The sequence below is a fragment of the Myotis lucifugus genome, unplaced genomic scaffold (genome assembly GCF_000147115.1).
Source record: "Myotis lucifugus unplaced genomic scaffold, Myoluc2.0 scaffold_108, whole genome shotgun sequence".
Classification (NCBI taxonomy): domain Eukaryota; kingdom Metazoa; phylum Chordata; class Mammalia; order Chiroptera; family Vespertilionidae; genus Myotis; species Myotis lucifugus.
The window spans coordinates 2583046-2598725 of record NW_005871156.1 but is presented as its reverse complement, the minus strand read 5'-3'; the positions used below and the strand labels follow the sequence as shown (position 1 = coordinate 2598725).

The 15680-nt window shown below is 34.5% G+C and overlaps 1 protein-coding gene across 2 annotated transcripts; it reads left to right on the top strand.

Moving 5' to 3' along the window:
* The first annotated feature begins 773 nt into the window (after positions 1-773).
* ETAA1 (ETAA1, ATR kinase activator) lies at positions 774-15441 on the top strand. Of its 2 annotated transcripts, XM_023757457.1 has the most exons (6): positions 774-1077; positions 2266-2394; positions 2651-2727; positions 6054-6166; positions 6404-8427; positions 14225-15441. In XM_023757457.1, exons 1-6 carry the CDS (start codon positions 867-869, stop codon positions 14341-14343), a joined length of 2673 nt encoding a protein of 890 aa, XP_023613225.1. In that variant the 5' UTR covers positions 774-866; the 3' UTR covers positions 14344-15441. The 2 variants fall into 2 exon arrangements, with proteins under 2 accessions (XP_023613225.1, XP_023613226.1); XM_023757458.1 differs by lacking the exon at positions 2266-2394.
* Positions 15442-15680: the final 239 nt, after the last annotated feature.

Sequence of the window (15680 nt, the reverse complement as noted above, 5' to 3'; positions counted from 1 at the left end):
CACACATATTGTAAAATAAACTTGTCATATTACGCACACACACACAATCCTACCGTGATTTTGAATGGCTTTGCATTGTATCTATAGATCAATCTGAGGACAGACATTGTAACAATATGAAGTCTCCCAGCCTAGCCACACATATTAATCCTTCGTTTATTTAGGTGTCCAATTTCTTTCAAAAATACTTCATAACTCTCTGTAGGGTTGTTGCAATCTTTGGTTAAATTTATTCCAAGTTATTTGATACCCTGTATGCTAAAATAAATTGTATTTCTTTAAAACATCAATGTTGTTTGTTACTTATTAATCTATGGAAACAGTTGATCTTTGACTATTGACTTTGTACCCGCTACTTTGTTAATCTACGAATTTAATCATTTTTCCTGCATGTTTTTGCACTTTTCTATGCTGTTATCTATGAAAAAAATAGTTTTGTTGCTCCCTCCCTAATCTATATCTTTTATTTCTTGAAAATACTAAATCCCACAATAATCTGAATGAGTAATGTCCTGGTAAGAGTAGTTGGAAATTCAATAAAAATCTGTCAGTGGATTAAATCTTTTCACCTCACACGTTCTAACAGTCAGTTCTGCCCACACCATTACCCCTCACACACTCCTTCCCAACCCTGCGGACTGACCGGAGCCCAGCAGGCTCGGGGACCGACTGCGCAAGCGCGCCAGCCGCACGCTAGCCGCCCCGCCCTCGCCGGACGCAGCCAATCAGCGGCTGCCTCTGACTGGCGCGCCACGGTCAAAAATGGCGGCGGCCGTTAGCGCCGGGTGGCTTTTCTAATTCCACGGCTCCACGCTTCCCGTGCAAAATGTGAAAGGCGAAAAGGCTGGTGGAGGGGGTCCTAGGCAATGAGTCGGCGAAGAAAGCTTGGGGACAGCCCTGGCCCGAAGAACACGCCGCGCCAAGCGGCGGCGGCGGCTGAGGAATGCAGCTCGGTGGTCGAGTCCGGGAAGAGGCGGCTGCGGTCGGCGCGGGGATCGGGGCTCCGCGGGGCTGGAGGAGAGGGGCCTCTCCCGCCCGTGCCGCAGCCAGAGCAGCCTTCAGGAGCCGCTTCCTGCGGTAAAAGTAACCCCGGGGGGGTGAGACGTGGCCTCTCTGGGCCCAGGCCCCGCAGCCCCGCAGCCCAGCCGGCGACTGGGGAAGGGGATGGGAGTGGGGGTGGGGTCTGCGGGGTGTTTTCTTGCTCTGGGCCTCTCCCCTCGTGAGCCCCAAACTTACCGGGCACACTTCCCCTTGGCCTCGGTCCCCGAGTCTGAGCACTGCCCCGTTCGGGTTGACCACCCACTGTCGCTCCTGCCCCAGGAGTAGGGGTGTGGGGTTCCCCTGAAGGAGGGCGGGCGGCTCATTTCTGGGCTGCTGCTCGGAGTCAGCGGTGGCGGAGCGAGGAGAACGGCCTCCAGCTTTTCCCTGGGCAGTTCCTTCCGCTTACCGTTTTGCCCCGACTTGCTTTAGCGCAGGGACCCTGTGAAGAGCCATAGCGCTCTGTGTCCGCGGAGCCTTGGGGATGTCCCCTCTCGGTGGGCATGAACCGGAAGTGCCTGTGTAGGACTCCCCGCACAGGAGGGCCCTGGAGTATATTTCATTCCCATCAATTTCTGGTGTCCCATTTTTTGAAAGATTTCTAATAAATCATGGTGGGAACTGAACCCCACACTGAAGCTGTTTCCTGGAGCGTGTTCTCCAAACATGGCTTTTGTTGCCTTACCTCGTCTTCAGTTGACTGGCGTAAAGCAACACCCGAATGAACAAAAACAAATCTCTAGAAATTTTATGTGATGCTGGACAGAACTTTCCAAGAAGTGGATCGCTAAAGCTGTTTGAAGCAGTTGGTTTAGGTTGGACAGAGTTGGCGGAAGCGGGCTAAACAGGCTTGTACTGAAGTTTCTGTTGGGATGCTCTGGATGGTTGCAATGTATCTGTACATGACAGGTGGTTCCCAAAGCCTCCAAGTTCCAGTGGTAACGAATGGAGTGACTACTAGGGCCTACAGTATTATACATCCATAGACCTACTAGATTGCTTTAAACTACTTGCTGTTTATAATGTTAAATTTGGGAGGTATTGGAAGGATTTTTATGTGAAACAAGCATTTCGGTTGTGAAAATTTATATTAAGTCATCTCTGGGGGAAAATTAGATAATTGGACTATAAAAAGTAATCTTGTTAAAAGCTATTATTTGATATAGGGGTATTGTGAAGCAATGCTTTAAGATGCAACAACTGCTATTTCAATCTTATTTTATATAGAAAAGTATGAAACACCAAAGAGAGTGCTGAAAATGGAGTTGTTGTCATCTACCTTCAATTCTCCTAATGATCCAGATGGACTAAATGATATCTTTTGGGATCAAAATTCTCCAATGACCAAACAGTTAGGTAATTGGTTATTAATATTTTTATCTGGGTAACTATTTGAGAAATGATTTAGGATTTAAAGTATTGAATTTCATTTGGGGGAACAACATCATGAATTTTGTACAGTAGGTGTTTTTTGAGAATCTTATCTGATTGTATTGCTGTGATATACATGTGATATCATAGATGTGCTAATTAAACTTGTTTTCTAAGAAATGACCACTATTTTTAAACATATTTTTTATTTACATTTATAGAAATGTATTTCTTTCTTTAGGTAAAGGAAGGAAAAAAAAGATTTACAACACAGATAGTGATGAGATCTCACATATTGTTAATTGTATTGCTCCTCAGGTAAATATTACTAATTTTATAATTACTTTATGCTACTAAGTCCTTGTATAGTTCATTTATATGAAAAATGTTTTATCTTTTACAATTCTCTTTGCAGAAAATAGAGCAGCGGATATTACTAATACCTTTTTCTATTACGGAAATGCATATTCTGAAAAATGAAAATGTAAAATAAGTAATTATACTTTTCTAAACATACTATCTTATTTTAATTTTCAGTTTAGATTTTATTTTTATTAAATTTATTGGGGTGACATTGTTTAATATGATCATATAGGTTTCAGGTGTGTGTTTCTATGTTACAAGCTCTGTATATTGCACTGTGTGCCCACCAACCAAAGTCAAATCATCTTCCGTCACCTTATTTTAATTTTCTAGATTGATGATTTTGACTAGAGCTTTGTGTTTATTTTGTTTTTAGTATTGTTTAACAATACATGGCACCATTTTCAAGTTGCTAAAATAATAGAATCAGACAATGAAAATTTAATCTTTTAAGGTTTTTTTTTTAATGATTGGTAAATGTGTATTGACTGTAGCACAACTTTTCTCCATTGGAACTGCTCTTAATACTGTTGACCTACAAGATCATCAAGAAACATTGTAAAAGTGGGAAAAACACTGGATTTGGAATTAGTTCTCAGATCACCTCTTGGGTTACCCCAAGCAAGCTACTTAAGCTCTCAGAACTTCAGTTCATTCAGCCATAAACTAGAATTACTTGTCTTGCTCTCTTTATTGAATTAATATGAAGGTTATATTAGATGTAACAAGTCTTTGTAAACTATAGGACACTATAAATATAAGGTTATGTTAATGTTATTTATGTTAAAGTTACAGTTAAATTATTTGCTGTAATACTATCATCTGCAAAAGTTTATTTTTCTTTAATTTCTTATACTGCTTGAGTGAAATAGAAATATAAATTAAAGTCAACATCTGTGAAGTTGACTTTACTTTTCTCTCTTTTTTCCTTTTTTAACAAATTTAAATCCAGAAAACATCCAATTTTTGCTTAGTGTCTTTTCTATAGGAAGTAGGCTATTTTTCTTTGACACAACCATGGATAGTGACTATGTTGACCAAAAACAATAGATGGCACTGATCCAAGTTGTGGTTACAAGGAATCAGCATAATCCAGGTGAGGAAGACAGGAAATAAAGCTTCTCTTAATGGCTATAAAATATCCCAAATTACAACTATGATAGTCAAAACAACTCTGTTGGTACTAGCTCTACATTCCATGTTTGACTTGTCATAGAAATTTATTTTCCATATGGTTCATTAGTTAAATAGAATTTATGCCATAATACTACTTACTTCATGAGTTAACAATAGATCTTCATTAATTGTGAGTTTCACATGAAAGAAGCATAATAAAATGTGTTTGGGCTAGCCAGCCTAAATAGTGATAAAAAGATAGTTGAGTAAATTAATGGACTCTACCTAAGAGGGATGGAAATAATAGCTCACATAAAGAAATGGCAACAGTATGCAAGTGGTAACTTGTGTATAAGAAAAAATACAGTGAAATTAGTTGCTTTTAAATGTTACCCTTTTCAACTGAGTACTTTTAAAACATAAATCTTTGGTAATATCAAGATCTTTTTAAAAGCTTTAAAAAGTATTCACAAATGACATACTCATGTTTATTTTTAGGTGAGTTAACCTCAAATAATTATTTAAACCAACTTAATATTTTCAGAGATGGCATTTAAAAATATATGCACTTCCATTTTAATTGGACATTCACTTTCTTCAAGGATTCTTTTTATGCATTGTTGTTTATTTGAAGATGGGTGGTATATTTTCCAATCGTTTTTTAACTACACAGTGTGTACTCTTTAGGATTAAATATAGTGCTTAGATATCTTAATACAGTACCTGGATTGTATTGTGTAATTATTAATGAAGACATTTTAAAAATATAACACAAATTCTATAAAAATTGTATACAAAGTACCCATGTCCATGTAAAATTGGATATATAAAATTATCATACTTTTATTCTCTAAAAATTGGAATGAATGTAAAATTACTTGCTAAATGGGCAAAAAAGAAAACCATAATTAAATCATTAAGAATGTTGTTTTTCCTAAATCAAGGTTATTGAAACAAAGGGGAAAAAATAATACTGAAAGTAAAATTAATGCTTTTGTTCTTTGGTTGGTTTTTAATGTTTTGCAAAGCTAAAATTTACTAGCATCAACTGGCCATCTAAGAAAACTGCTGATCAATTAAGGATTCTAGTAAATAACCATGAACTGACATCTTTATTTCCAGCATTTTGCTAGATAGATGCTGAACTATCGTAAGAATAATTCTTGCCTTCAAGTAACCTATAATCTAGTGATGATTATTTTTACCTTATGTGATATTTATGTTCATTATAGGTTCTATAAAAATAGAGTAGAAAATAGTTAATCTATTTTTTTGTGTTGGTTTGGTTTATAACTAATACATAAACTTATTCTCTAATATTTTACATGATCAAGTAATTGAAAGTCAGAGCAAAAATATACAGGACTAAATGGCTTTTTCTCTATCTTATTCTTTGCATCAGTTCTGACCTTATACTTCTCTAACTCAATTCTGATCTTAGTTCTATGTAAGTGTTCTTAATTCAGGTCAACATAGACTTTCCAACTTTAGATAAAGATTGTAATAGGGATATGGAAAATTTGGAGAATCAAGTGACACAGAAAGGATTCTACATGTATCTTTATTCTTTCATAAAAAAAAATTTATTGATTTCAGAGAGGAAGGGAGAGGGAGAGATAGAAACATCAATGATGAGAGAGAATCATTGATCAGCTGCCTCCTGCACACCCCCAGGCATGTGCCCTTGAACAAAATCAAACCTGGGACCCTTCAGTCCGCAGGCTGGCACTCTATCCACTGACCCAAACCGCTAGGGCATGTGTCTTTATTCTTAAATCATGATGTCTGCTCACAGTTTATTTCTGATACTAATGTTTATTTTTATGAATATCTTATAAGTTGATCAGCTTTCTTTTGATAAAAATGCTTTTATTATTTAAAAAACATTTATTAAATAAATCACTAGAACATTTTTTTGAAAATAAGGAATTCTCAATTCTGAATATTTTCATTCTCTAAAATATAAATGTATTATTTTGCAACTTTTTATTATATCTTCCAGCTTCTTATTGTTTTGAGATTGTTTAGTAACCATCACCTTACCAGAATTTATTTTTTGAGGAAAATAAATCAATGTAGTTAAAGTTTCCTTTTCTACTTTCTTTTTCTCTCTTTTATTTTATTTTATTTTATTTTACACCTCTTTTTTTCCCCTTCTACCAAAGGATGAAAAACCAATAACAGACTCCATGCTGGGCATGTGGATTGGTGAAACTGCTATTCCTTGTACTCCTCATGTAGCGAAAGGAAAATCAAGAGCAAAAATCAGCTGCACAAAGTAAATTCAAACTTTTAGTTTTTTTTCTGACATTCAGTGAAGTAAATATTTTCAATAATTGATTTGGTTTTGTGATTATATTAAAAACATTTCCTTAATTTGACTTGTAGAATTTTGTACTTAAAGTAATTATAATGTGTTAAAATTTTCATGTTTTAACATTAAAATATGTCAAATAATTGAATATTTATAACAACTCTTAGAACTTTTCTTATAATTTTTAACATATTTGTCTAGGTTAAAAACACAAAATCAAGAGGAAGAACTTATGAAATTGGCTAAGCAATTTGATAAAAATATGGAAGAGCTAGATGTGATTCAAGAGCAAAACAAGAGAAATCATGATTTTATCCAGATGATTTCAGAAGCAGAGACTTTAAATAATTATAAAGATAATGTACAGATGCAGTTATTACATGAGATAGTTCCTGAAATAGATAATGGTATAATAAAGAAGCCAATGAAAGAAAACACCAAGGTATCTGTGGTAAATGATCAATATCACAGTCAGAAGCCATTTGACCAAAATGCTGAAGCAGCTTTTAATGCCATTTTTGATGGTTCTACTCAGAAGTGTAGTGGACAGTTAAGCCAAGATCTGTCAGATGCCTTATGGAGCACTGTTAATACTACCTTTGGAAAGAAAAGTGCTTTGAAAGAGGAGAAAATCATTAGTAATGAAACTCAAGTTACTGAAAAACTACGAAACAAACCCCCAACATCACTTTCTCATCAAGTAGATACTCCTGGAATGACAAAATCATATGTGACTTCCAGTACTAAGGAGCCAGAAGCTTTTAATAAGCACACAGATGTATTTACTACTGGTGATTTTGAGGACGAATGGGAAAACTTACTAAATAATGAACCTTTTGTTATGCAAAATGTAGAAAGATCTGAACTTTTTTCTGCTCCTGAAACAGTCCAGATGGTTGATCAAAAAGACATTTGTATATTTAACAGTAAAAATGGTAAAAGTAACTCAAGAATGAATACAAGTCTAGATGCTGAGTTTAGAGATTCAAAAATTTTAGACGTTTCTTCAAACACACATACCAATGAATTAATAGATGCTAGAAAATACAGATTTTTACCAAATTCAAATGGTAAACCAAACAAATTACTATCCATTGGAAATAAAGTGAAATTTGAGAAATCTTTTAATAAAATCATTCAAGGCAAAACTCAAGATGGTGCAGTTGCATCCGATCCAACAAAAGTAAAAGAAGATATTCAAACTAAATTTATTTCTAATGTAAATACTTCTCAAAAAAAGTCTACTTTGAACACAGGATATTCTAATGAACAGAAAAATAAGTCAAGTTTTAATCAGTCATTTAAGACGCCTGCTAATATAGTTCCTTTTGACTCTGCTGCTTTGGACATTGCAAATCAGACTAATGCATCAAATACGGATTCTTTCTCTGATGATTGGAATGACCCATCATTTGCCAATGAAATTGTTAAAGCATGTCATCAATTAGAGAATACCTGGGAAGATGATGTAGAGGATGACCTATTATACCAAGCATGTGATGATATTGAAAGACTAACTCAGCAGCAAGACATGAGAAAGGACAACAAGACATCAGAAAGTATACTTGACATTAATAATAGTTCCAAACATGGAGCCAAAAACACATTTACTACATCTAAACAAGGAAGTCAGTTGGTGCAATCAACATATTTGAATCTGAGTGATATTTCAGCACAGTCATCATCGACTGGTAGCTCACAAATAAATAAATCAGTGAAGATGCAGAAAGGGGAAATTTGTGGAAATTCTCCAAGTTTTATAGGTGCGACAACAAATTTGACTATATACTCTAAGAACTCAAGTTGTCTGATCAATAATTTGCCTGTCTCTTGGGGTAATACTGGTATTCCAGTAGAAGTGAATAGTTCCAAATCTGTTCTTATAAGAAGTTCAAGTTTGAATGTGAATTCAGATCGTATGAGTAGAGAAATAGCTACTTGTAAGAAGAAATCGAGTAGTCGGCCTCTGTTCCATGGGACCATAACAGATGAAGCTCAGAATGATCTTAACAGAACAGTTAACTTTTCTAAGTACAGGTTTACAAAGATCAAAAATTCTCAGATTCTTTCCCAGATTAATCAAAATTGTATACCAGAAAGTATCTCTGATACCAAAATTACAAAGAGTTTGGAGAAAAACAAAATTCCTGTCAACTCATTATGTGGGCAGGCTGTTCAACAGCAATCTTTGATGAAACCTGAATCTTTGAAACTACCTTCAAAAGGTATGTATCAAATCATTTCCTTTGAAAGATTATCATCTTTGAAAGTAGCCAAACTAGTATTTTGTTGTTGTATTGAATTTGCATAACATGTAAAGTAAAAATTATGATGTTTAACTATGTCATAATGTGATTCTTACAAATAATTATGTTGTAATATACGAAGAGTGGGCGATTTGTTTTCAAAAGACTGCATCAAATTCTTTATCAGCATTTAATACAGTGACTAGCATATAGTAGGCATTCAGTAAATACTTGTTCAATGTTTTCTGAATTATTTTGTGAAAAATCATACTTTAGAAATATATATATATATATATATATATATATATATATATATATATTACTGTGTGATACTGTTTATAAAATATCTCATTGTTTTAAAACTTGAATAATCTTACTATGTTTAGCAGAACATTAAGGTGAATAATATTTGAAAATGTAGGACATTTTCATTAAATACCTCTTCTAGTATAATAGCTGATATAAAACTCTGTTAGTTGCAATAAGAATTCTAATTACTTACTCAGTACAACCGGTCATCTTTCATTCTGCCAGTTCCTCTTTTCCCAAATTCTCATTTCCATCAACATGTTCTATTGTTTCTACCACAAAAAATATATCTCAAAATTGTCCATTTTTCTCACTCTCTACTATTACCACCCTTTTCCAAGCCAACATTTATTGACTAGACTACTGCAGTCCTTTTACCTGTCCCATTTCAATTCTGATCTCCAAACAGCAGAATAACCTTTTACAAACAAATAGGTAAACTGCATTCCTATGCTTAATGTCAGCCTTCAATTGCTGACTGCATTTCAAATAAAGTTCGAACTTGACACTGTTATCTAAGGCTTAGATTATCTCTCTCTAACCTGCCTGTCCTCTTTTTTCCTTTACTTACTAAGCTCTAACTATACCAATAGTCTTTCAGTTCCTCAAAAGAAATAGGTTCTTTCCTATTTCAAGAGCTTTGACTGTGCTATTCCCAACTAAAACTACTTCCCAACATTTCACCCCACCCCACCCTTTGGTGCTTTTTTATCCTTCGGTCTCAGTTTAAATATTACCTACCCTCTCACAGAGGCCTTCCTTGAACAATCTGTAGGTGAGTCTTTTCCTTATAATTTTCCATCATTGCTTATTTCTTTCACCTTTTAAAATTACAATTAAATATTGATTACGATCTTATCAGTGAGTACCTTGGCCTACCACAATATCTGACACTTAGAAGATGTTTGATAAATATTTGAGTGAACATCATGTAATATAATGTAAAAGGTCTGTTATTCACTGATAGCATAATATTTTTTTTAAAAGGGAATATGTCTGGCGTAACTACTAGTACTTCTTAATGCCCAATACTTGATCATAGCCTTCCGTCTGCAGATGCTATTTCCTTTGCCCGGAATAGTGCACCCACATGTCTATACCAAATCTGCCAGGCCATTTTCCATTTGCTTTTAAAAATACAATGTGTTTTTAACCACCTTCAGAATGATTTACATTCACTTTCTCTGGCTTACTCCAATACCCAGTGCTAATTTCTGTTACAGTATTTAGTATACTCACTTGTAATTATAGATTTCTTAAATTAGTATCCCTCACTTGGAGCTAACAACATTAGACTCCTTACTTGTTATGTAGATTAGTGCTAATATGAGAAAGTTTTTCATTTCTTTTAACATTAGATCTTTGTTTTCGGTTTAGATTCTAGATAATGTTTTTGTTGGTATTACTGTTAAAATTTTCCTATTTAAGTCATCCCTCCGCTTTAAAAAAAAAAATTATGTAAGTCTTCTATTTCTCCTTTCCCATACCATTTCCCAGGAAAAGGCACTGTTAACAGTTTGGAATACATCATGTAACATTTTTGTGTGTGTATAAAAATGTGTGTGTGTATACCTATAGATTTATCTAAATAGATGGAATTATATACTATATACCCCCTATTTGGCAACTTGGTTTTACCTTCACTTAATATAACTATCATTTCCTGTTAGTACATACAGATTTGCTTCAGTCCTTTTAACACACCGTATAGTATGTCATTATATGTATGTAACAATTTATTTAACTGTGTCTCTATTGATGGAAGTGTAGTTTGGCTGCAGTTTTTTATATTACAAACAATCCTCCAGTGAATATCCTTCTACATAAATTTCTGTATACTCTTGAGATTATATTTGTTAATTACTGAAAAATTAATGAAGGAGAATGTTTTGAATTTTGATGGCTATCACCAAATTTCCCCCAAAAGTTACATCAATTTATATTCTTATTAATACTGACAAATAATATATCTCTACATTATGGCCCAAGCTAGATATTTTGAAACTTTAAGATTTTTCAGTCTATGCCCTGGCAGGTATGGCTCAGTTGGTTGCATGTCATACCATGCACTGACAGGTTGCTGGCTCGATTCCCAGTAAGGGCACATGCCCGGGTTACAGGCTGGATCCCCAGTAGGGGTTGTGCAGGAGGCAGCCAATTGGTGTTTCGCTGTCACATCCATGACTCTCTCTCCCTCTCTTTATCTCTCTCTGTAAAAATCAATTAAAAAATGTTTTAAAAAAACACAAAATAATTGTCAAATCCATAACAATTTAAAATATTTATATTCAAATAAGTGTAATTAATTGACCCATACTCCCAAAATGATACATTAACATATAGTTGTAATTCTTTTAAAGACTAAATCTCTAGAATATTTGAGTTTTCCCAAAACTTTTATCTACTAATCTGTCTGCATTATGGATGAATAATCTGCCTTCCAATTTATCTTAACAATTTTCCCTTTGAGTTGATTTATAGCATCTAATATTCTTTTTTTTTCTAATTTTTTTAATTGATTTGAGAGAGAGAGAGAGAGAGAAAGAGAGAGAGAGAAAAATATTGATTGGCTGCCTCTCATACGCACCCTTACTAGGGATCAAGCCTGCAACCTGGGCCAGGAATCCAACAGGCAGCCTTTCAGTGCATGGGACCACATTCAACCAACTGAGCTACGCCAGCCAGGACATCTATACTAATAAAAGGGTAATAATGCTAATTAGAACGGTTTGACTGGACATCTTCCAGATGTCCGATTTCCTTCCAGACAGTTAGGAGGAGACCAGGCCAGCAGGGGTCAGGGGGGCAACCAGCCTGGCAGGGGGGGCATTTAGGGGGCAACCAGGCCGACAGGGGGGCAGTTAGGGGGTGATCAGGCCGGCAAGCAGAGGCAGTTAGGGGCGATCAGGCAGGCAGGTGAGTGGTTAGGGGCAATCAGGCAGGCAGGCAGGTGAGCAGTTAGGAGCCAGTGGTCCTGGATTTTGAGAGGGATGTGCGGAATGGGGCCTAAACTGGCAGTCAGACATCCCCCGAGGGGTCCAGGATTGGAGAGGGTGTAGGGACACCCCCCCACACCTGTGCACAAATTTCATGCACCGGGCCTCTAGTATAGTATATAATATTCTAATGAATATTAAACTTGTTGATATTTTCTATTGTTTACACTTCCTTTTACTTTGTTATGTAGCAAACTGCTCTTCAGCAGATGTCTTTGAAACAAACTCATTTAAGAACCTCATTCCTTGAAGGCAGGGTTTGGCAAACCATGGCCTGTCCAAATCTACCCTATGTGGCCTGTTTTTGTACAGCAGCATGCTAAAATGCCTTTCATGTTATAAATGGTTGAAAAATCAAAAGGATAATAATATTTTGTGACTTTTGAAAATTATAATCAATTCTAGTTTTGTCCCTACACAAATTTGTATTTGAACAGAGCCACATCATTTGTTTATGTATTGTCTGTGGCTGTTTTCATGCTGCAATGACAGAGCTGAGTAGTTAGATTAAGAGATTATATAACCTGCAAAGGTTAGCATATTTACTTTCTGGCCTGTTACAACAACAAAAAATTTGCTGACCCCTGCTTTAGATTAAGATTAAGAGTCACTCTTGCTTTGTACCTTGCAATAGTTTGAGACTTTGCTATGTATTTTTATTGCAGATTGAGTTAAAGGAAGGGCTGATGGGAGAAATGGATGACTCTCTCTAAATCAAATTTTCATGGTGTGACTTTATTATATCCTTTGAAATTATTTTCCAGAATATCACCAAGCCAACTGTAAGGCCCATTTTAGGGAGCTATGTTCTTTTCTGTCGTCATGGATTATTAACCTGTGTTCCTTCCAAATTTATAGTCAATTGAATGTAAACTGTGTGTGCATGTATTCTGAGTTTCTTGTGTTTCTTAGGCTTGAGGCTAAAATATTAGATAATTAATCTGGCTAATTTTAAGTATCCTGTATTTTTCTGTAAGGAAAAAAAGCTATACTCTGAGATAAATAGTTTAGGAAATAAAAGACATCAGAGTCATTAGGGAATTTACTCGAAATACTTATCTCTTACCCTGAACACCCACTCCCATTCAGATTATACCAAGAAAGAAAGGGAAGACAGGTGATATATTTTTAGATATATTTCCCTTAGTTAACAAGAGAAATGTCTTGTAACAAATTATGAACCTTTATTTAGATGTCAGTATAAATAATATTTTGCTGCTGATATACTACAGATTCTTATTTTCTTCTCTGAAAGGCAGATTTTATAACATAAACAGTTTTACGAATACAATACAAGGTCATTTAAAGATGTATTAAGGTGATGGTCTTAATTTTAAAGCATTTAAATGAGGAAATAGGTTTGCTATTTAAAGCTTGATTCTTTTTAATATAATCTATTATATTAGCTCAAAGTGACTTAACTATTGAATTAAATTCATTATATTAGAACTCAGTATTTTGGCAGAGTTAGAATTGGATGATTTGTTAAAATAGAACTTTCTATTTTCATTTGTTTAATTTGAAACATTGTTTATTTTATAGTATATTTAAAGTATGCATAAGAATATACCTATATCAGAATGCTTCACATTTTTATATATTAAAAAGACATTCAAATTAAAGAATTTATTCATATATTTTGCTTTTTAAAATAATTTTCTAATGTTCATATAATATGTGTCCTCCAAATAAAAAGATAATACCTGACAATGAGTTACATGTTTATTGACATGCTGGATTTCATTCTATCATGCTAAAATATTTCTCCTGAATGGCTGAAATGAAATCTTGGAGTTCTATAGAGGTGAATATGAATATACCTTATCTTATAAATACACTATTTGAAGTATTAGTATCTAATTTAATTCATTATATTTTAACTACTTTACATTTAAAATCCGTTTTTAAAATGTATTTGTTTGTTATATAAATTAGATGTCATTATTCACAAGAATTATTTGCTGGGTAGTCAAAATGTACCATTTTTAATCAAATGAATTTTATCACACTGAAAAGAGTGCATCAAATAGGAACAGACTTATCAATGATTTTTTGTTTTCTTTTGGTCTACATCATTATGTCTGTACTTGGAATTTCACATATAGTAGTTTAGTGTGACTTAATGGCCAAACCAATGTAGCAACTCTGGGTAATAAAAAAGTAAAAATTAAAACAGATCTTAAGCCCTAGCTGGTTTGGCTCAATGGATAGAGCGTCGGCCTGCTGACTGAAAGGTCCCAGGTTCTATTCCGGCCAAGGGCACATGCCTGGGTTGCGGGCTCGATCCCCAGTAGGGGGCGTGCAGGAGGCAGCCAATCAAGGATTCTCTCTCATCAGTGATGTTTCTATCTCTCTCTCCCTCTTCCTTCCTCTCTAAAATCAATAAAATATACTTAAAAAAAAAAAAAACAGATCTTAGGAATGGCTTTATAGTCTGTAACACTAGTACCTGTATTTTGTTTCCTTTTTAGAGGAAGAAGAGAAAAATAGGAAGTATTCTCCTGAAGAAATTCAGAGAAAACGACAAGAAGCACTGGTTCGAAGAATGGCCAAGGCACAGGCATCATCTGTAAAGGCAGCTCCCACTTAATTTGGCTTTTTTAGTGAAATGGTCGTTGGAAGATTTAACAAAGACAGTTGGTACCTATCGATGATAGGAAACATTGTTCTTGATTTCTCTGTGAGAAATTTAATGCTGAGTTATAAAGCATGGACTTCTACTTTATTTAATAAATCATGTTTGCATTGATCAGTGAAAACTTTCCTTGGAGATGTATGTGAAAGTAATTCCATGTAAGTTTTGGAAATTCAGGAGAGTTAACAGTTATGTAGTAGAATTATAAGAGGAAAGGAGATCTATTTTTTAAATACTGTGATCTCAGGGGATTATCAAAAATAGTTATCTACTTAATTTTTTATTGTCATAGGGCTTTTTTCCTAACATAAAGCTTCAACCTACTAAGTTAAAGGATACGATTTTTTAAATATTTTTACTTTTAGTAACTGTTCCTTAAGGTTTTTATACATTTCTGAAGTTTAATTAATACTTGCACATTCTTAGGAACATGATTAGAGGAAATTACTCAATTTATTTGTAAGGAAATTATTGTTTTCAATTCCTAGTCTGGAATAGATTTGAATTCGAATTTTCTAAAATGCAATGCGTTTTCGAAACTTTCCACCATTTTTAGGGAAAATGCTAATTTAAGAAGTTTCATTTAGAAAAAAGTGGGTTGGCTATATAAGTAATGTAGCATCATTAACATTGAGAACTGTCAAAAATTTTCGTTACCATTTGATCCAGCTTTATTGTATAGATGAAAAATTAATACTGTATTCTGAAAGTCACAAGGCAAGTTAAAACTACTAGGATTAGAATAATTTTTAAAAAATATATTATCAATTTCAGAGAAGAAGGGAGAGGGAGAGAGACATAAAAACATCAATGATGAGAGAGAATCATTGACCGACTACCTCCTGCATGCCCCCCACTGGGGGACTGAGCCCGCATCCTGAGCATGTGCCCTGGCTGGGAATCCAACCATGACCTCCCAGTATATAGGATGATGTTCAATCACTGAGCCACGCCAGATGGGCTAGAATTATTTCTTGCATTCTAATGGTTACCTAAACAATTGTACCATTTCCTGCAGAATATTAGTACATAAGATAACTTGTTTTCATATTAATTATTTTATAGTCTAAAACTAAATAAAGTAAAAGTACATTAAGGACTTTAAATATGATGCTCATATTTTCTTGTGTTAAAGAATGAATCATTCTAGGGTATAATTTCTCGTTTTCCATACTATGTAATTTTCTCTTGATTAACTTACTGACTTTGTTAATTTGTTCTTTTCTGTTAATCTTCTTTTTTCTTTTTGCCTGTTTGGAATTTGGTAGGCCAGAAGTAAAATCTAAGCAGAG